At 36.3% G+C, this 22,011-nt stretch overlaps 1 protein-coding gene across 1 annotated transcript in view; it reads right to left on the reverse strand.

Moving 5' to 3' along the window:
* Positions 1-8,404: 8,404 nt before the first annotated feature.
* Positions 8,405-22,011, reverse strand: part of EIF3E (eukaryotic translation initiation factor 3 subunit E) — a 47,646-nt gene continuing 34,039 nt past the window's right edge. The window contains exons 11-13 of the mRNA XM_086336314.1: positions 10,024-10,126; positions 9,603-9,737; positions 8,405-8,582 (exon numbers count right to left, since the gene is read on the reverse strand). Of these exons, the coding sequence (XP_086192440.1) occupies positions 8,544-8,582; positions 9,603-9,737; positions 10,024-10,126 (277 nt within the window). The 3' untranslated portion in view covers positions 8,405-8,543. The remainder of the gene's footprint in view (positions 8,583-9,602; positions 9,738-10,023; positions 10,127-22,011) is intronic.

Consider the following 22,011-nt stretch of genomic DNA (forward strand, 5'->3'; position numbering starts at 1 on the left):
CTTTGACTAGACAGACTTTTGTGGGCAAAGTAATGCCTCTGCTTTTTAATATGCTATCCATGTTGGTCATAACTTTTCTTCCAAGGAGTGTCTTTTAATTTCATGGCTGCAGTCACCATCTGCAGTGATTTTGGAGCCCGAGCCCAAGAAAATAAAGTCTGTCACTGTTTCCATTGTTTCCCCATTTATTTGCCATGAAGTGATGGGACCAGATGTCATAATCTTAATTTTCTGAGAGTTTTAATACTTTTATTAAATACTTAATACTTAATTAATTAAGTACTTAATTAATTAATTAATTAATTACTTAATTAAGTCTTAATACTGAGAGCTTTTTCACTCTCCTCGTTTACTTTCATCAAGAGGCTCTTTAGTTCCCCTTTGCTTTCTGCCACAAGGGTGGTGTCAGCTGCATATCTGAGGTTATTCATATTTCTCTCTGCAATCTTCATTCCAGCTTGTGCTTCATCCAGCCCAGCATTTCACATGATGTCCTCTGCATATGTTAAATCAACAGGGTGACAATATACAGTCACAGCCTTGATGTACTCCTTTTCCAATTTGGAACCAGTCTGTCATTCCATGTCTGGTTCTAACTATTGTTTCTTGACCTGCACACAGATTTCTCAGGAGGCAAGTAAGGTGGTCTGGTATTCCCATGTCTAAGAATTTTCCACAGTTTGTTGTAATTGCAAAGTAGATGTTTTTCTGGAATTTTCTTGCTTTTTCTATGATTCAATGGATGTTGGCAATTTGATCTCTGGTTCCTCTGCCTTTTCTAAATCCAGCTTGAACATCTGGAAGTTCTCGGTTCATGTACGGTTGAAGCCCAACTTGGAGAATTTTGAGCATAATAATACAAATGAGATAAAACTGTAATAGAAGAATCTAGCCTAGTTTAGGGGTAAAAGAAATTTTCCTTTAGTAAGGAAATGTCAAGTTTTCTTTGGTAACTGAGTTGAGTTCTGGAGAAAAAATAAACTAAAAGTACATGTGTGCTTCTGGAAAGAGGGAGACAGGAGAAAAAATTTATTCCCAGGTAGAGGGAACAGCATTACAAATATTAAAGCACAGGGAGGACTCTTGCTCTTTAGAGAAGTATTTTTCAAATGTGAATTGATACCAATTAGATTATGAATACCAACAGAATAGAAAAAGAGATCATCACATATAGAAAGGGTGGGCATTGTTTCATAAACTTTTGCATCAAGTATGTTTTTATAGTATTGGGTTATAATGTAATGTTTCTCTTATTCTTCAGTAGCCAAAATAGCTGGAAGTTACTGCTCTGAAGGGCAGAGAAGGTCAGTGTGGCTTGAGGCTGGTATACAAGGAGGATGCAGCAAGCAGATATTAGATAATGATAGTCAGGGATTCAGTCTTTAGGCTAACAGTTTGGAGCCACTGAAGAATTTTAACCAGGGAAGAAAAACAATCAGATTTAAATTCTAAAAGACTATTCTTATACGGAAAACAGCTGGGAATGGTGGGAGGGGAAATGTCAAGAATACTTATAGGGAGAGTAATTCAGAAGCTACTGTACTCATCAAACAATGGATGCCAGCATGGATAAGAGTAGTGGCAGGGAAGTAGATTCAAAACACAAAATACAAAATAAATGAAAATCATTGAAATAAAAAGCTGAATGGATGTTTAATGGCAAATCAGAAACAGCTGAAGAGATCATTAATGAATCAGAAGACAAATCTGAAGAAATTACCCAAAATCTAATGCAACACAGACACAGAAGTAAAAAATTTGGAAGGTAGGGAGGTTTATCTGGTGTGAGAACTCAAAACCTGAGGAACTGAAAAAAGAGAAATATCCGAAGAGTTACTTTTCTAGGACTAATGCAAGACAAAATCCATTTTCAGAATCAGGAGGCCCAATAAATATTGTCAGTATAAGTAAAATTCACTTAGCCACAGTGTTGTACACCAGTGGAAAAGAAATGCTAAAAGCAATTCGAGGAAAAACGTCTAATCGCAAAAAAGAATGAACGAGGAAATGGATATTATTGTACAAAATAATGTCTTAATTTATGAAGTTACAATGAAAAGGAGAGACTGTGGACACAAATAACAAGTGAAGAGCAAGATGACCAGCAGCAGCTTTCTTCATGACACTAAGGTCAGAACTACCTGTTAAGGACTTCCCAGTGGCCCAGTGGTGAGGAACGCACCTGCAAACGCAGGGGACATGGGTTCTGTCTCTGGTCTGAAAGAGTCCACGTGCCCTGAGGCAACAAAGCCTGTGCACCGAAACTACTGAACCCGCATTCTAGAGCCTGAGCTGCAACTACCAAAGCCGGCATGCCCTAGAGCCCATGCCCCACAGAGAAACCTCCACCCACCGCAACTACAAAAAGCCTGTATGCAGCACAAGCTAAGACCCCACACGGTCATTAAAATTTCTAGGGTGACTGCTGTAACAATAGAATGCTTAGTCGCCCAACTAATAGAAGATGAAAGAAAAATGGAACCATAAGAGGGCAAGAAATGGAGGTGAAAAAAGCCAAAGTGGAACATATAGAAAGTGTTATAGTAAGATGGTAGAAATAAACTCATAAACATACGAGGAAATGGATTTAACATTTCAGTTAGACACATGACTGTCAGCCTAGTTTCATAAATTTCAGGTAAGAAGGTGGAAACACCCCATGTTCAACAGTTGAATGAATTAGTTATCGTATAATCAGACCAGAGAATACTACAAAGCAGTGAAAAAGAACGGACTATAGATGAATTTATCAAATTAACATGGGTTAGTTGCAGTGTTGACAATGCAAGCCATAGAATACAAAGCATTTCAATTAAATATACATCAAAAATATGAAGAAAAGAAACAGGTCTTTTTGTAGGGATATACAAAGAAATAACACAAAGTCATGGTAATGGTTACTTCTTAGGGACAAAGAGGAAAATACAATTAGTGAGGGGCTCACAAGCTCTTCAAAGTCAAGAGAATCACTCAATTTCTTAAGCCAAGTAGTAGGTAGGAGATATTAGTTAATAGGTATAGGTTTTATTTTTCTTTAAACTGGAGATGTTAAATACAGTCTTTTGTATATTTCATATTTTAAAAAGCATACACATTTATGAACATAAAAAAGTTTTAAAAAAGACACACAAGCAACTATTTAAGTTTCTTTGATGTGTTCCAGTGCCTGTAAAAGCTGCTGACACAAAGAAGTGCCAATTATAGAATGCAAAAAAATAAAGAGCACAAAAATATTAATTAGTACATCATTTGTGGTCAGCATCTTACTAGGACAGTTTACCTGTTATCAAAACCTAATGTTAAATCCAGAACCAAGTAATTTGTTTTTATACATGCTTCAAACATACATTTCATCAATGAATACATTTTGGTAATGTGCAAATATGACCATTAGTTATATAAATTTTTTTTCTGATTGATACTGGTAATCCTTGGTGACATCATGTTTCAAATTCAAAGGGCAGTAGTATTTGAAAAGTAAAGTAGTAAAATATGAATATTAACTTTAGGCAAAGGCAAATTGGAAGTGGTCAAACAGGAGATGACAAGAGTAGATACCATTATATCTACTACTGTGGGCAGGAATCCCTTAGAAGAAATGGAGGAGCCATCATAGTCAACAAGAGTTCGAAATGAAGTATTTGGATGCAATCTCAGAAATGACAGAATGATCTCTGTTCATTTCCAAGGCAAACCATTGAAAATCACGGTAATCCAAGTCTATGCCCTGACCACTAATGCTGAAGAAGCTCAAGTTGAACAGTTCTACGAAGACCTACAAGACCTTTTAGAACTAATACCTAAAAGAGATGTCCTTTTCCTTATAGGGGACTGGAATGCAAAAGTAGGAAGTCAAGAAACACCTGGAGTAACAGGCAAATTTGGCATTGGAGTACAGAATGAAGCAGGGCAAAGGCTAATAGAGTTCTGCCAAGAGAACGCACTGGTCATAGCAAACACCCTCTTCCAACAACACAAGAGAAGACTCTACACATGGACATTACCAGATGGTCGACACTGAAATCAGATTGATTATATTCTTTGCAGACAAAGATGGAAAAGCTCTATACAGTCAGCAAAAACAAGACTGGGAGCTGACTGTGGCTCAGATCATGAACTCCTTATTGCCAAATTGAGACTTAAATCGAATAAAATAGGGAAAACCACTAGACCATTCAGGTGTGACCTAAATCAAATCCCATATGACTATACAGTGGAAGTGAGAAATAGATTTAAGGGACTAGATCTGAAGAAAGAGTGCCTGATGAACTATGGACAGAGGTTCATGACATTGTACAGGAGACAGGAATCAAGACCATCCCCAAGAAAAAGAAATGCAAAAAAGCAAAATGGCTGTCTGGGGAGGCCCTACAAATAGCCATGAAAAGAAGGGAAGCGAAAAGCAAAGGAGAAAAGGAAAGATATACCCATTTGAATGCAGACTTCCAAAGAATAGCAAGGAGAGATAAGAAAGCCTTCCTCAGTGATCAATGCAAAGAAATGAGGAAAACAACAGAATGGGAAAGACTAGAGATACCAAGGAAACATTTCATGCAAAGATGGGCACAATAAAGGATAGAAATGGTATGGACCTAACAGAAGCAGAAGATATTAAGAGGTGGTAAGAATACACAGAACTATACAAAAAAGATCTTCATGACCCAGATAATCACAATGGTGTGATCACTCACCTAAAGCCAGACTTGCTGGAATGTGAAGTCAAGTAGGCCTTAGGAAGCATCACTATGAACAAAGTTAGTGGAGGTGATGGAATTCCAGTGGAGCTATTTCAAATCCTAAAAGGTGATGCTGTGAAAGTGCTGCACTCAATATGCCAGCAAATTTGGAAAACTCAGCAGTGGCCACAGGACTGGAAAAGGTCAGTTTTCAATCCAATCTCAAAGAAAGACAATGCCAAAGAATGCTCAAACTACTGCACAATTGCACTCATCTCGCACGCTAGTAAAGTGATGCTTAAAATTCTCCAAGCCAGGCCTCAGCAATACAGGAACTGTGAACGTCCAGAGGTTCAAGCTGGTTTTAGAAAAGGCAGAGGAACCAGAGATCAAATTGCCAACATCTGCTGGATCATCAAAAAAGCAAGAATTCCAGAAAACACATCTATGTCTGCTTTATTGACTATGCCAAAGCCTTTTTGACTGTGTGGATCACAATACCAGACCACCTGACCTGCCTCTTGAGAACCCTATATGCAGGTCAGGAAGCAACAGTTAGAACTGGACATGGAACAACAGACTGGTTCCAAATAGGAAAAGGAGTACGTCAAGGCTGTATATTATCACCCTGCTTATTTAACTTCTATGCAGAGTACATCATGAGAAACGCTGGTCTGGAAGAAACACAAGCTGGAATCAAGATTGCTGGGAGAAATATCAATAACCTCAGATATGCAGATGACACCACCCTTATGGCAGAAAGTGAAGAGGACCTCAAAAGCCTCTTGATGAAAATTAAAGAGAGTGAAAAAGTTGGCTTAAAGCTCAGAATTCAGAAAACGAAGATCATGGCATCCAGTCCCATCACTTCATGGCAAACAATGGGGAAACAGTGGCTGACTCTATTTTTCTGTGCTCCAAAATCACTGCAGATGGTGACTGCATCCATGAAATTAAAAGACACTTACTCCTTGGAAGGAAAGTTATGACCATCCTAGACAGCATATAAAAAAGCAGAGCCATTAGTTTGTCCACAATGGTCCTTCTAGTCAAGGCTATCATTCTTCCAGTGGTCATGTATGGATGTGAGATTTGGACTATAAAGAAAGTTGAGCGCCAAAGAATTGATGCTTTTGCACTGTGGTGTTGGAGAAGACTCTTGAGAGTCCCTTGGACTGCAAGGAGATCCAACCAGTCCATCCTAAAGGAGATCAGTCCTGGGTATTCATTGGAAGGACTGATGTTGAAGCTGAAACTCCAATACTCTGGCCACCTGATGCGAAGAGCTGACTCATTTAAAAAGACCCTGATGCTGGGAAAGATTGAGGGCAGGAGGAGAAGGGGACAACAGAGGATGATATGGTTGGATGGCATCACTGACTCGATGGACATGGGTTTGGGTGGACTCCAGGAGTTGGTGATGGACAGGGAGGCCTGGCATGCTGGAGTTCATAGGGTTGCAAAGCCTCGGACAAGACTGAGCGACTAAATTGAATTGAATTGAACTTTATATAGTGTATAATCTTGAAAGAACATTTAAATATAAAAAAAACAGATAGTCATTAAAGTTTTATTATGTTCCAATAGGTCCTTTTGGGAATCAAATAGTATCAAATGATTATATTGGTTAAAAAATACACCCTCTGCTCTCATTTCAAGATAATGAGACGGTTTTGTGAATCAAGATCCTCGTTTACAACGTACTTAACATATATCCTCTAACCCTATGTAAACTTAGTCTGGAAGGATTTATAAAGCAATAATGACGTAAGGAGAGATAGTGTGTGATGTAACTGAAAAAGCCTGTTTTCAATTCCATGCTTTAACATTTACTAGGTATGACCCTGAGTAAATCATCTGTGTATGTTTCCTCATCAACAATATATAAATATTAACATCAAATCTGCAGTGCTTCCAGGCATGAGTGAGGCAGTCAAATGTTTGAATCCTTTTTTTTCCCCTTTGGGTTATTTAGATAAATAAGTGTTAAAAATGCCTGACAAATTCTCTTCCTCCCTACAGTTTTTATGGGTCCACTATGACAAATGAAGTAACTGTCAGACTTGCTTTTAATTGCTAGTGATATAATCACCTAGAAATCTTTGCTATTAACACCTTGGTTGAACAATTGACTTAAAAAGTGAGTGTTAATGATGTTTTCAGAACATTTTGCCCTCGGGTCACTGGTGCAGATGGAAACAAAGGCATCTTAACAGCCTTCCCATTTCAATGTAGCCTGACTAACACATGCAATTTTATTTAACTATTGCTCCATTTATTATAGATCAGTATTTCTGATCCAAGGAATTAGCTCCCACATGAGGTAATGAGGGTGTACTTCTATCTGGTTACTGATATGCCACCTTTTGGTACTTTCTCTATGAACCTCGATCATTTTCTATAAGCGGTCCTCTAAACTTGGCATTCTCACAACACTGGTTATAGATGAGTCAAAAATTAGCATTTGGCTTACCCTCTTTGGGAATCCTCCCCTTTAGTTTCAGCACTTTTGCATTATAGTTTAGAAGAACCAATACCACAAACCAGAGACCGGAACACAACACAAGCACCAGATTTGACCTGTATTCTCCAAACTTAACTGTATGTTAATGGCGGCCTGATCAGGTGTCAAATAAAAGAAAAATATGCATGTATCTTTTATCTTTGTACCATTTGTTGAGAGCAGTTAACAGGTATTTCTGTCATGTGACTGGGTTTTAGTTCAAAAAAGTGGAAAATCAAACCACTTCTAGGTAAAGGAGACTAAGGGGACTGTATATACTTCTTGAATATTTAACTCTGTTTAATATTCTGTGTGTTTAACTCTGTGTGTGTGTATGTGCACATACACACATCATATTCAATAAGGTATTTATAAAATTCAGCTTACACCCCTATTTAAGTCTCTGGAGAAGCCTAGTGAGTGACTAGGGAGCCACTTTAACTAAGGCATTAAGAAGTGGTAGCCTTATTTGTTAATAGCCCCAACTGGAGACAATCAAACTATTCTAAAAGAGGTACAGGTCAAACAATGTGGTACATTAATATCATGGAATACAACTTAGAAATAAAAAGAAACAAACCACAGACATACATAACTTGAACAGATCTCAAGGGGATTATGAGTAGAAAAAGCTAACCTCAAAAAAAGTCATATACTGTTGCTGTAACGTTCTCATAATGACAAGATTATATCTCCACTGTGGCTCAGACTGTAAAGAATCTGCCTTTAATGTGGGAGACCGGGGTTCCAACCCTAGGTCAGGAAAATCTTTCCTGGAGAATTCCATGGACAGAGGAGCCTGGGAGGCTACAGTCCATGGGGTCACAAAGAGTCAGACACGACTGAGTGACTAACACTTTCATATAACAAAATTACAGAGAGAACAGATTAGTGGCTGTCCGGTGTTAGAGCTGTTGGAGTAGGCATGACTCCAAAGGGGTAGCAGGAGGAGACCTTCCTGATGATAATGAAATCTCTAATTCTTGACTGCAGAGATGGTAACACCAAAAGTGATAAAATGGCAGAGTTATTCACACCACTGCACCAATGTCAATACCCCAGTTTTGATATTGGATTACAGTAACACAAGGAAAAAACTGGGAAAAACTATATTTAGGTTGCATAAGGCCTCTCTCCGCTGTTTTTGCAACTTACTGGAAAACTATTGATATAATTATTCCAAAACGAAAAGTTAAAAAAAAAATCACACACATACACAAAGAAATAAAATTAAACGGTCAATTTTATTCAAATTCTCCAAAATTTATACTAAATACGTTGTTTCTAAAAGGTTTCACCTTCATATAATGGCTTTATTATTTCGCCTTTCTTTTAAAGGTTTTTCAATTTTTCTGTACAGTTCTTCAGTAGAAGCCAGAGTCCTGAGCTGCCCAGTTAGGAGCCTAAAATACACAAAGAGAAATCAACAGGGTGAAAAGAAATAATTTCTGAAAAGCCAACTTCAAAAAAAAGTGACACTAGCATTTTTTTAGCCACACTTCTGCCAATCTATTCTCTACAACAACTTCTGCAATTACCAAATGTGAGGTGTTTCAGAACAACACAACAAAATATCATCTGATACAGTTTTTGACCAATTATAAAGTATAACAATGACAATATTATACCCAAAACAATAGAACTTAACCCTTAAGCATACAGAAATAACAACTACACGATAGTTATTTTTCAGGCTCAGTTAATTCTACACTTGGATGGAATAGGCAAGGACAATAATGTTTAAAACTGAAGGACTATGCTAAGGACACAAATCTGTTAACTAAAACTTCAATCAGATGAGATCCTTGAATGTAGCTCGACTATTTTCTAAAAACTTTCTACCCTCCAGCTATAAGTAATCATAATGCCTGAAAAGTACTAGGGGTAGTTTGGAATCCCAAAATTTCAAGGCTATACAAATTCCTTTAATATCTAACAGGCAGGATTTCTACCCAAAGTGGAAATCTATTTTTCTGACACTTAAATATGAATATCAGATAAAATAAAATTTTGTAAAATCAACACTAACATAATAAGATCAACAATTTTGCAGAAGTAGTTCTTTAAAGGAACACAAATTTCAAGCACTTGAAAGAGAGATAACACATGTAACTTATCACTGCCAGTATCAAAATGATGTGTTGAAAACACTAAGGAAATGACATAATGAAGGCACACAGGAAGGGTAAGAGAAAAAAACACCCAATTGTAATAAAACTAGGAACACATAATTTAATTTGTTTCCTAACTAACGCATAAAACATATAAGAAAAATCTTTTCAGTTTAAGTGATTCTTAAATAAAATTACCCCCAAATACAAAATCAGACACAACCAAAATTAATTTGTTCTCAAATGATGCCCATGTAACAATTATATTATGTACTGCCAAATTTGAGACAACAGAAGATGTGTGGTTCTTACCTCTGACCTACTATTCTGATTAAGTTTCTTCTCAATATTCATGGCCAACATCTGGCTTCTAAATGAAAGGCTTTTGGTCTTTTCAATCACTTGCTGATAGGGTGAGACTGCATTGTTACCCATAACCACATGACCCTAAAATGAGACAGAAAAATTGGTCCTATAATGTTAACAACCGAGTTTCTTAAGTCATAAGTATAACATCACAACCTACATGTATGTTGCAAATATTTTTATGCACAGTACAGATGACAATATTCATCCAACAACAAAAAAAAAAAACAAGAGAGTGCTACTGCCTTCAAAAAAACTATTATATATTAAAACAAAAATTCTAGAATGAATGTCCTAACAAAAACTCCCCCAAAAGTATAAAATAATCAGCAACTGACATCTAGTACATAGCACAGACAACACTCACTAATTTAGAATCAATCTTGGCATCCAGCCTTGCATTTCTAATCAAATTTACAATCCACCTTTCAGCTTCTTCTGGAGTCATGTTCAGTTTATCTGCCAACATGCTAATGAAAAAGAAAAAAGAAAGAAAATGACATTAACTGAGTTAAAAACTTAGCTTTATACACAGTCTCTGACCTATACTCTATATGGAAACTTTTAAGTACTTATGGGTCATCTTCTCTTAAAAATTGTGACTCTTAAAATTGCATTGTTCATGTTTGTGCTATTTTCTTGAGCTGTTCACAATCTAGCTCATTTCACCTAACAGATTTAAGGTTCTTGAAGGGGAGGGCCCCATATTCTGTATTTATACAAATCCTTCTAGCTTCCATAAAAGTATCTTACTTAGTAGTACTCCACTACTAATGATCTAAGGGAGAAAAATGTTGTACGATGTGTAATGATTATAGACATTAAACCCATTACAAGGAGCATTAGTAATTAAAAATAATAAAATGCAGCACATAACTAAAATTCAGGGCTGCTGAATTTCATTTTCTTCTGCACTAAGGACGTTCCCTTGAACTGTACACTATAGATACCTAAATGGCCACTGAGTTTAAGGAAAAAGAGACATACATACATACAGAGAAAACACAAGCAGAGGAGAGAGGGAAGGAGAAAGATGACAGACACCAAGACCCTGATTTAAAGTCTTTGATGTCATCAACCAATTTGCATTTTCTAATTAATGATCAGAGGCCTCTTGAAAAAGAGGCCACTGCAGGCCTTAATTTTTCAGGATTAACACAAACACAAGCCTTCGTAGCAGGTAAGTCAGTCAGTCAAATGATGAAAGAGTATCTATGTATGAATGTATAATATTTAAAAGGATGGTATACATATATGCGTATACAGGTGAAGTGAACTGAAGTTGCTCAGTCGTGCCTGACTCTTTGCGACCCCGTGGACTGTAACCTACCAGGCTCCTCCCTCCATGGGATTCTCCAGGCAAGAGTACTGGAGTGGGTTGCCATTTCCTTCTCCAGGGGATCTTCCCGACCCAGGGATCGAACCCGACCCGGGTCTCCGGCATTCCACACACCTTAACCTCTGAGCCACCAGGGAAGCCCCAAATATAGGTGTTTATACTCAAATATTAACTCTCCTCTTTCACTTGTTTTCAATGAAGATATTATACACTTGCCAGGTCTTCTAATATTATCACTACTTTGATGAAAAAAAACTAGAATATCAAAATTCCTAATCTAATAGCACTCCCAATTTTAAAGTATAAATTTTTAATACACTGGAAATCATATAGCTATGTAATTGCAGAAGTCTTAATCCAAAAGTAATCAATCAAGTTAACAAAAATACCTTAATGGGAATAATATAATCTGAGCTATCTCTATTTCATGTTTACTGACAAAGAGAAGAATTTCGTTTCAAATGTAAAAAGTTAGGCTATCATTAAAGTTACTGCTAAACCAATGAAGGCAATCATTTAAAATTTATCCCTAAAATAAGCTTGAAGTTAAAAAACATCATGACGATGAGTATGAGCCAACTCGACCATAAAACTCCTTGGATTTACATGTCAAATTCTGTTCTCTTTTTATGATCAATTCTGCCTTAAGTACACATTCTCAGCAAACAAAGAACAATTAGTCCATGACTACTACTTCAATTTCACGATCAGGTTTCATTTTATTCTCTTTATCATTGTTCTCTAAGCAAACCCTATTTATGTTACTAAAAATAGGGAAGTATGTCATTTTACTGAAACAACAAGGCATTTTTTTGACTAGGAAAAATTCCTGCAGCTGGTGTTTCCTATGGCTTCTCAATAAACTCCGTGTTTTTCCTACTGGTACTTGACTTATTTTCCTACTGGTACTTGACTTATTTTAGAAATGTGTACATTTCATTTTCTTCTGCACTGCTAAAGTAAGCAATTGCCTAATACTTTTAGCTGAAGCTGCTACTCTAAAGGTAAAGAACATATTTTCCAAAACATTATTTTATCAACTCCTGTAACAACTTCTCTTTTGTATGTCTCCTCTATTCCCCCAAAATACAACTCTTTAAAGTGAAGCCAAGACCATTTTACTCTGAAAAGCACAAATGAAACAATCTGTACTAAATATATTAAAACTCCAATCTTCAAGATCTCCATATACTGTTTTTAAAAAACAGATATGTTATTCCTAGTAGCTACTAACTGGATATAGTCAGTTTTTAAAAGATTTTTAAAACTATAAATAAAAGCTCTTTATGGAGGCTGTTTACATAATTAAAATTATAATGAAACATTCAGGGTTACTTTACTGGATATTATAAAGTGACTAAGAACTCAAGCAGAGTAACCAAGGCCTTATAGTTGCATAATGTCTGCTGTGCTTAAGTCACTCAGTTATGTCTGATTCTTTTCGACTCCATGGACTATAGCCCGCAAGGAATGGGTAGCCATTCCCTTCTCAAGGAGATCTTCCTGATCCAGGGACCAAACCCAGGTCTCCTGCATTGCAGGCAGATTCTTTACCATCTGAGCCATTGAGAAGTCCTACCAATTATCTCTTTAACCACTGACTCTAATCGAAGTTCCCTAACAAACTACTTTCATCTTGAAAGACTCTCCTCTCCACCAACCAGACTAAACCTCACTGTTCATTAACTATGACATGTTTTAAACCACTTCAGGGTCTTTGCAAATGTTGTGCCTTTTGTTTCAAAGGCTAATACCCCTTTTTCTTCACTTAGCGATGTGTTATATAGGTATCAGAGAAAACAGTACCCTCATTGGCCTTCCAAGACACTTCTCCCAACCATTATGTATCTGTTTGATGTTTTCACCATTCTCTGTTTTTTGCAGAGCATTCATAGTCTCTGGTAACTCATATGGTGAAGAACCCATGTGCAATGTAGGAGACCTGGGTTTGATCCCTGGATGGGGAAGATCCCTTGGAGAAGGGAATGGCTACATACTTCAGTATTCTTGCCTGGAGAATCCCATGGTCAGAGGAGCCTGGCAGGCTACAGTCCATGGGGTCGCAAAGAGTTGTACACAACTGAGCAGCTAACACTTTCACTTTCATAGAGCTGTAAACTGAGTATCTTGTTTAATGATAGACTGTCCATGTAACCCAAGAGCATGCACCACAGCTTCCCCGTTCATGTCTATATATCCAGCAATTAGCACAATGCCCAGTAGAGAGGAGGCAATTAATAAAAACTTACTTACTGTCTGATTCCTACCCTAGTTACTACCCCAGTGCTGGCTTTGTGACTGTTTCATAATATTCTAACTAATCTGCCTCTTGAGTCTCACCTTATAGTTGCCAGCTTAGTCCTAAAGCCCAACTACCAGCTTATTCCTAAATTCCTTTCAAAAATATGAGCCCTTCTACCAAAACAATAAAATTCAAACTTCCAAGTTTCATTGTTCTCTGCAATTTAGCTACAATTGAACTTTTCAGCCTTCTTCCTCATGAATACCACAGCCCATCCAAACCAAACCAATTCTTTTCCTCTCCTGTCACTTATTCAACAAAATATGAATTGTGTTAGATGCTTGTGACAACATACAGTCTGTCTTCCACTTTTATAAAAGTTTAAAGCTAGAGTTGGGGAGTAGGGGACAAGCACCTAATCCTCCAAATATATAAACTATTTTAAGTGTAAGAAGGAAAAAGAGGAAGAAGCTATGTGAGTGTAAAAGGGTTTAACTAGTTCTAGTTTGGAGGTTTGGGGATAGATTGAATTTTTTATTTGGTGAATTTTTTATTTGGTGAAACATTTCCTAACGTAAACCATACTGTTTTCTTAGGTCAGTCTCCCAAGGCAATAAATATTAAAGTAAACAAATGGAATGTAATCAAACACAAGCTTTTGCATAGTAAAAATAACTAAACAAAAAGCCAATCTATTGACTATGAAAAATACTTGCATATGATGTGACTGACAAAGACTTAATTTCCAAAATATACAAACAGCTCATATAACTAAATAAGAACAAAAAACCTAATCCAAAAAATGGGCAGAAAACCTAAACAGACATTTCTCCAAACACATACAGATAGCAAATAATTGCTAATTATTAGAGAAATGCAAGTCAAAATTACAATGACCACCAGTCAGAATGGCCACCATTAAAAGTCTACAAACAAATAATGGAGATGGTGTGGAGAAAAGGAACCCTCCTACACTGTTGATGGGAATGTAAATTGGTGTGACCACTGTAGAAAACAGTATAGAAGTTTCTCAAAAAACTAGAGTTGCCATATGACCCAGCAATCCCACTCCTGGAGATACAGCCAGACAAAACCATAATTCAAAGAGACGCACGCACCCCTATGTTCACAGCAGCACTATTCACAACAGCCAAGACATGGAAACAACCTAAATGTCCAATGACAGATGAATAGATAAAGATGTGGTATATATACACAAGAGAATATGCTCAGGCATAAAGAAGATTGTGAAATAATGCCATCTGCTGCAACATGGATGGACCTAGAGATATACTAAGTGAATTAAGTCAGAGAGAGAAACATAAATACCGTATGATTTAACTTACACATGGAATCTAAAGTATGACAAAAACGAACTTCTCTATGAAACAGACTCAAAGTCACAGAGAACAGACTTGTGGCTGCCAAAAAGGAGGAGGGCTGGGGGAGGGATGGATTGGGAATATGGGATTAGCAGATGCTAACTATTAACTAGAGACTGGATAACCAACAAGGTCCTATGAAAAAAACAGCACAGGGAACTATATTCAATATCCCATAATAACCCATAAAGGAAAGGAATATGAAAAGGAATATATATATATATTTGTTGAATTTGTTATAATTTTATATATATATATAAATGAATCACTTTGCTGTACAGAAATTAACACATTATAAATCAACTATACTTCAATAAAATAATACTGGAGTGGGTTGCCATTCCCTTCTCCAGGGGATCTTACCCACCCAGGAATTGAACCCAGGTCTCCTGCATTGGAGATGGATTCTTTACCAACTGAGCTATCAGGGAAGCCCATATATAAATTAATCACTTTGCTGTACAGCAGAAATTAACACATTATAAAACTTCAATAAAATAAAGATACATTAAATATTTTGTGTAAATCCCTTATTCACACCTTTTAGTTGAAAAGCTCTCCTGCTCAAGTGATACTGAACTTTTTTTTTTTAAATGTGGATCATTTTTTAAAGTTTTGAATTTGTTACAATATTGCTTCCTTTTTTATGTTTTGGTTTTTTGGCCCCAAGGGATGTGGGATTTTAGCTCCCCAACTAGGGATCAAACTTGTACTCCCTGCACTGAAAGGTGAAGTTTTAACCACTGGACTGCCAGGGAAGTCCTTGAATATGTTAAGTAAGTAACACATAAAACCCCAAGTGCATGCTTAGTCATTCAGTCATGTCTGACTCTTTGCAAACACATGGACTGCAGCCCACCAGGCTCCTCTGTCCATGGAATTTTCCAGGCAAGAATACTGGAGTGGGTTGCTATGCCCTCCTCCAGAAGACCTTCCCAACAAAGGGATCAAACCCAGGTCTCCCACACTGCAGGCAGATTCTTTACCATCTAAGCCACCAGGGAAGCCCAAAACCCCAAACATCCTTTCCCAAGTCTTGAGAAAAAAGAACAAAGCTGGAGGCTTCACATTCCTTGATTTCAAACTACATCACAAAGCTATAGTAATCAAAACGTATGCTACTGGCATAAAAATAGACACACAGATTAATGGAACAGAATAGAGAGCTCAAACTGAAGCATATATGGTAAATTAATTTATGACAAAGGAGGCAAGAATATACAATGGAAAAAGAACAGTCACTTTCCAACAAATGGTGCTGGGAAAACTGGAAAATTACATGCAAACAAATGAAACTGGACCAGTCCTCACCCCATATACAAAAATTAACTCAAAATGAATTAAAGACTTGAACTTTAAAACCTGGAAATATAAAACTCCTTTAAAAAATACACACACACACAAGCAGTAAGTTCTTGACATACGTCATTGTGAGGATTTTTTACATCTGATACCAAAATAAATTCAAACACAAAGGTAACAAAAGCAAAAATAAACATCAAACTAAAAAGCCCCTGCACAGTAAAGGAAACTATCAACAAGATGAAAAGTAGCCTACCAAGCGGGAGAAAGTATTGCAAACCACATATATAAGGGGTTAATTTCCAAAATACAGAAAGAACACATATCAACTCAGTATCCAAAAAAAAAAAAAAAACCACCACCAAACAATTTGATTTAAAAATGGGCAGAGGACCTGAATAAATGTTTTTCCAAGGAAGACATACATAGGGCTAAGAGGTACATGAAAACATGCTCGACATCACTAATCATCAGAGAAACATACACAAATCAAAACAATGATATCATCTCATACCTGTTAGAATGGTTATCATTAAAAAGGTAAGAAATAAGTATTAGCAAGAATGTGGAGAAAGGGAAACTCTTGACGCATTGCTGGTAGTTAAGTAAATTGGTACAATCACTGTGGAAGACACTAAATGGATTCTTCAAACAATTAAAATAGAACCCAGCTAAAAATAGAACCCAGTATGACCCAGCTATTCCACTTAAATTTATCTGAAGGAAATGAAAATTCTAACTTGAAAAGATATAGGTAAACCCATGTTTACTGCAGCATTACTTATAATACCAAGCAACCTAAACAGCCATCAGTGGATGAATGAATAAAGAAAATGTGATTACACACACACAGAGTTATTTAACCATTAAAAAAATGAAACTGTACTACCTGCATGTTGAGGGCAGTCTGCCAAGTGAATTAAGCCAGACCAAAAAAAAAATACCACATGATCTCACTTACATGTGGACTCTAAAACAAAACAAAAAATGCTCACGGATACAAAGAAGAGATGGGATGGGTGGGACTGGATGAAGGGTCAAAAGGTACAAACTTCCAGTTATAGAATAAATAAGCCATGGAATATAATGTATAGCATGGGGACTACAATTAAGAGTAAATCTCATCACAAGAGAATAAACTGCAACTATGTGTGGCAATGAACATCAAGTACACCTATTAAGGTGATCATTTCACAATATACACAAATATCAAATCATTATGTTGTACACTTAAAACTAATGTTCTGCTATATGTTAATTACATCTCAATTTGGCAACTCACTCCAGTGTTCTTGCCTGGAGAATCCCAGGGACGGGGGGAGCCTGGTGGGCTGCCGTCTATGGGGTCGCACAGAGTCAGACATGACTGAAGTGACTTGGCAGCAGTAGCAGAACAAAAAGTATCATTAATATCCTTAGTAAAATTAAAAACTGTGGAACTGCATTCATAAAATAAGAACAGAATGCTATAAAAAATATTCAGAAAAAGAAGAGTGACAGAGGTCTTTCTTTCGGAAACTGAAAAATAACATCAGAGACTATTTTTAATCCACAGAAGACTTCTCTGGGAGAAAATCTCCCAGAGTGTAGAAAACAAAGATACTATGATGGAAAATAGAGAAATGAAATGAAAATTGGAAGTCTGATCCAGGAGGTCTAATACCTGAATAACAGAAGTTCCAGAAAGAATAAACAGTGAACATAAAGAAGAAACTGTTAAAGAAATAATTGTAATTCAAGAAAAATTCCCAGACCTGGAGGCCATGAACTTCTAAATTTAAAGAGTCCAATATGAAGAACTGATCTCCTTAAAAGGAAATAAAACCAGTCAATCCTAAAGGAAGTCAACCTGAATATTCACTGGAAGGACTGATGCTGAAGCTCCAACACTTTGTCCACCTGATGCCAAGATCCAACTCATTAGAAAAGACCCTGATGTTGGGAAAGATTGAAGGCAAAAAGGTGAAGAGGGTGGCAGAGGATAAGATGGTTAGAAAGCATCACTGACTCAATGGACATGAACTTGAGCAAACTCCAGGAGATAGTGGAAGAGAGGAAGTCTGGCATGCTGCAGTCCACAGGGTTGCAAAGAGTCGGACACAACTTAAGTGACTGACAGCAACAATAAATATGAAAAATTAAAACAGACCTATACAAAGGCATATCACTGTAAAATTTCAGACAACGGGCACCAAAAAAACCTCCCTCCTTCCCACTGCTAGAGAGGAAAACAAAACACCTGTATAAAAGACGTTGCTGCTGCTAAGTCCCTTTAGTCGTGTCCGACTCCGTGCAACCCCATAGACGGCAGCCCACCAGGCTCCTCCATCCATGGGATTTTCCAGCAAAGAGTACTGGAGTAGGTTGCCATTGCCTTCTCTGGTATAAAAGATGAGGAATTCAAAAAAAAAAAAAAAGTCTTCTGACTTCTACAACAAAATTGTGGAGTAGTTTTCAAATGAGAGTACCATGCCTAGCAATACCATTACTCAAGTATGAAAGTAAAATACAGAATTTCGTATGTGAAAAAAATTTACCTTCAAAGTACCCTACCTTATAAAGCCACTGAAGAATATGCTTTACCAAGTAAGATAATAAAGGAAGGCATAATATTATGTCCAAGTCCAGATTTTTTGAGGAAGATAAAACTGATAGAAAAATCAATTTTGAAAAGAGATTTATAAACCAGCAAAAAGTCTGAAGTGGAATTAATGAAAAAGTCATTAAGGAAAACAACAAAGCAAATGGCGGGAAAGTGGCCATTATCAATTCCAGAGAAAACAAATATTGAATACTAAACATACTACAAATCTACCTTATTTGAAACAAGGTGCTAAATTAACTCAGCACTTACTTGATGTTAAGTTCAGACACTAACACACAATTTATAAAAGATTAAAGAGTTGAGAAAAAGTCCCATAAACAAGTAATAATTTCAAATACAATATGGATGACATTTCAAATAAGTGGGAGAAAACAGTTTTTCAATAAATCATGTTGGCTATTTTGGGGACAGGGAGAGGAGCTACTTTCTATTTCCAAATAAATCCTCGATGGATTCAAACAGAAGAAATAAAGTCACAGAGGTCCTTAGAAGAAATTAGGTAAATAGCATATAAACCTACTATGAGAAAGAACTTTTAAATAAAATACAGTCAGTACCATAAAGGAAAAGCTTAGTAATAACTGACTAAATAAATATGTAAATCATTCCTTTGGCATGTGTGTGCATGCTCAGACATTGTGACCCCATGGACTAGCCCAGTAGGCTCCTCTGTCCAAGGAATTTTTCAAGCAAGAATATTGGGAGTGTGTTGCTATTTCCTACTTCAGGGGATCTTCCTGACCCTGTGTCTCCTGCATTGGCAAGCGGATTCTTTAATACTTTGCCACCTGGGAAGCCTTCATTCCTTTGGGGCAAAGGGGAAAAAAAAAAGAATCCTAAGTGCTACTTTAAGGCATAAAAAAAATAATTATTTTATCCTCTATTCAATGTCATTAGTAAAACATATTCATAACTCTTAGCACAAAATCAGATACTCTTCTTCTTTCTGGAAAGGCATTAAGACCAGCTGTCCCACCTAAGAACATAAGGTATATAAACCTAAATCTAGAGAACCAATTAGGCTTTCATCAACTCTAGGCTGATTGTCTATCAGGTTTCCAATGACTTATCTTTTCGACAGTCTCCTTTTTCTGAACCCTTCCATAGCCCTTACCCTGATGTATCTTAACAAATAAAGATTTGGGGTCCAGAATTTCAGAAGCTTATCAATTACCTGTTTAATAACTTGGCTTTCCAAATTTTAGTTGATAACTGCAACTTATTTAAAAAAATACTGACTTAAGCCATTAAGTCATGGAAATCTCTGGCCTGTTTTCCACTGAAGACTGTGGCTAACTATTTTATATATCCAAAGAGCTCCAGTCTTTTATAAGGATATCCTATGACAATTAATTAAAAAGTAAGTGTTAAGTGTAAACTGTATTTAACTGTAAGATTAGGAGGAAATAGGAGAAAGAAAACAGGAGAAAACTGAGACATGAAATGCTCTGTATGACAAATTAAAATTCTCACTGAATTTACCAACATCTCATTAGTCAAAAATGACACTATATTACTTGATAATTAACACAGAAATACAATGATAATGGCTGTTAAAAATAATCTCCATCTGGAAACATACTTTTTATCTCTAATATCAAAGTATAATTAAGTATAAATTGCTATATGGTAATAAGGCCTTTAAGAAAAATATTAAGATCTAAAATGTTATTGAATAAAATAAGCAAAGTGGAATGACTTCATAACTTAAATGCAAGAGCAGTTGGCAAATACATACTTTTGTGAAAAGCCAAAACTAACCCCCATAGGGAAATTATATTAATGTATGCTCCAACATGTTTATCATACACATTCAAAATATTACTTCCATACTTTGTTTTTATCTACAACTGAAAACTGGTCCAAGGATTATTCTAGAACAGCTTTTAAATTTCAGACACACCATATCTGATAAACTATTCGGCTATACTAAATTAAATCCCACCACAGTAATCTTTTTTGACAGATGTTGCATACTTCATGGTAAACAGATTTGTAACTTATCCTATAAATCTAAAGGGCTGTGTATAAACTGATAAAAACATTCTTAACATACATTTTTATAAAGATAAGACTATCACATGTGCCCTTTAGTGAAGAATCCTATCAACAGAGAATGTTCCAAATCACAAATGGAAAGGGTTATTTAATAAACAACCATGGGCTTTAAAATGCTGAATAGCATTTGATATGTGTCCACTAGGGGAAAGAAAGGAAGACAAAGACAAATCCTTCCCCCTAGCCCTAAAAAAGATCAAATATCAAATAACTAAATTAATTAGAAGCAGAGATAGGCCAGCGTAAACTAGTAAATGGAGTGATTTGTCATAATTAGTATACGATGGAAGAGTCTACTTAAAGATACTTTAGAGAGCTATCAGGGTTCAGTGAAACTTCAATCCAAATTACTTCTCTGACTTTTCTGTATACAAATTATGTCCATGTTATTCTAATTACTCTGTATTTTTCTTCAAAATGCCTATTCTAATTATAATCTTATCTTTATTTAATATCTGGTTCCCTCTGGATTTTAAGCTCTGAGGCTGTGTTCTCTACTTTCTATCTAGTGCCTGGCACTCATTCACATCTGTAATATTTTCTTCTTTCAAAAATTGTCATAGTTAAACTATTAACTAATTATATCATATTATATCAAACTCTTAACTAATTATATCATAATCTGTATCATATGCATGGACTACCCCGAACACTACTTTTTAAAAAGTTCTACACATCCTTTAAATGACAGAATTACAGAAATAGCAAACAGATGAATGGTTGCCAAGGGTTCATAAGAGGCGAGAAGGAAGTGGGTACAGGTATAAAAGAGCAATCTGAGGAATTTGTGTGGTGTCAGAAATGTTCTATATCTGAGTGTATCAATATCAATAGGGTGGTTGTGTATTTTACTATGGTTCACCAAATGTTACCATTGAAGGAAATTGTAAAGGGCACAGAGGATTTCTTCATTAATTCTTACATCAGAATTATTGAGAGGAGCTCTGAAAATTATAGGTGCTGAGATCTGCCCCTTCCCATTCTGAGAATGCTTTAATTTTTTAGGGGTTGGACCTGGGAAGTTTTAAACCAGATTCTCAAGTCTTGATCCCAGAGATTCTGATTCAGAAGGTCTGTGGTAAAGCCAGAAAAATCCATTCTTAAGTTTAAGTTATACTGGTGGTTTTTTAAGTTCTCCAGATGATTCTGATGTATAGCTAGGTTTAAAAACCTCTGAACTAGAGAACAGTAATTTTTTCTATGTACTGTTTGAATGTAAACAATAGCTAGTTTGGTCATTATCATGGATTCCAAGTCCCTGGTGTCTGACTGAAGATATTTGCTATATTTATAAAAGCCCAACTCAGATGCTTAACATTATTTCAGTCATATTTCTAACCCATTAAAGCAGTTCTAAAAACATGAAGAAGCCTAGGCCCCTGGACTGAGTCCTACTGGCCCCCATCCTCTCTGGTACCACCCCCCAA

The sequence above is a fragment of the Bos grunniens genome, chromosome 14 (genome assembly GCF_055505025.1).
Source record: "Bos grunniens cultivar Pamir isolate PY7600 chromosome 14, Bosgru_T2T1.0, whole genome shotgun sequence".
In the NCBI taxonomy this organism is placed as follows: Eukaryota; Metazoa; Chordata; class Mammalia; order Artiodactyla; family Bovidae; genus Bos; species Bos grunniens.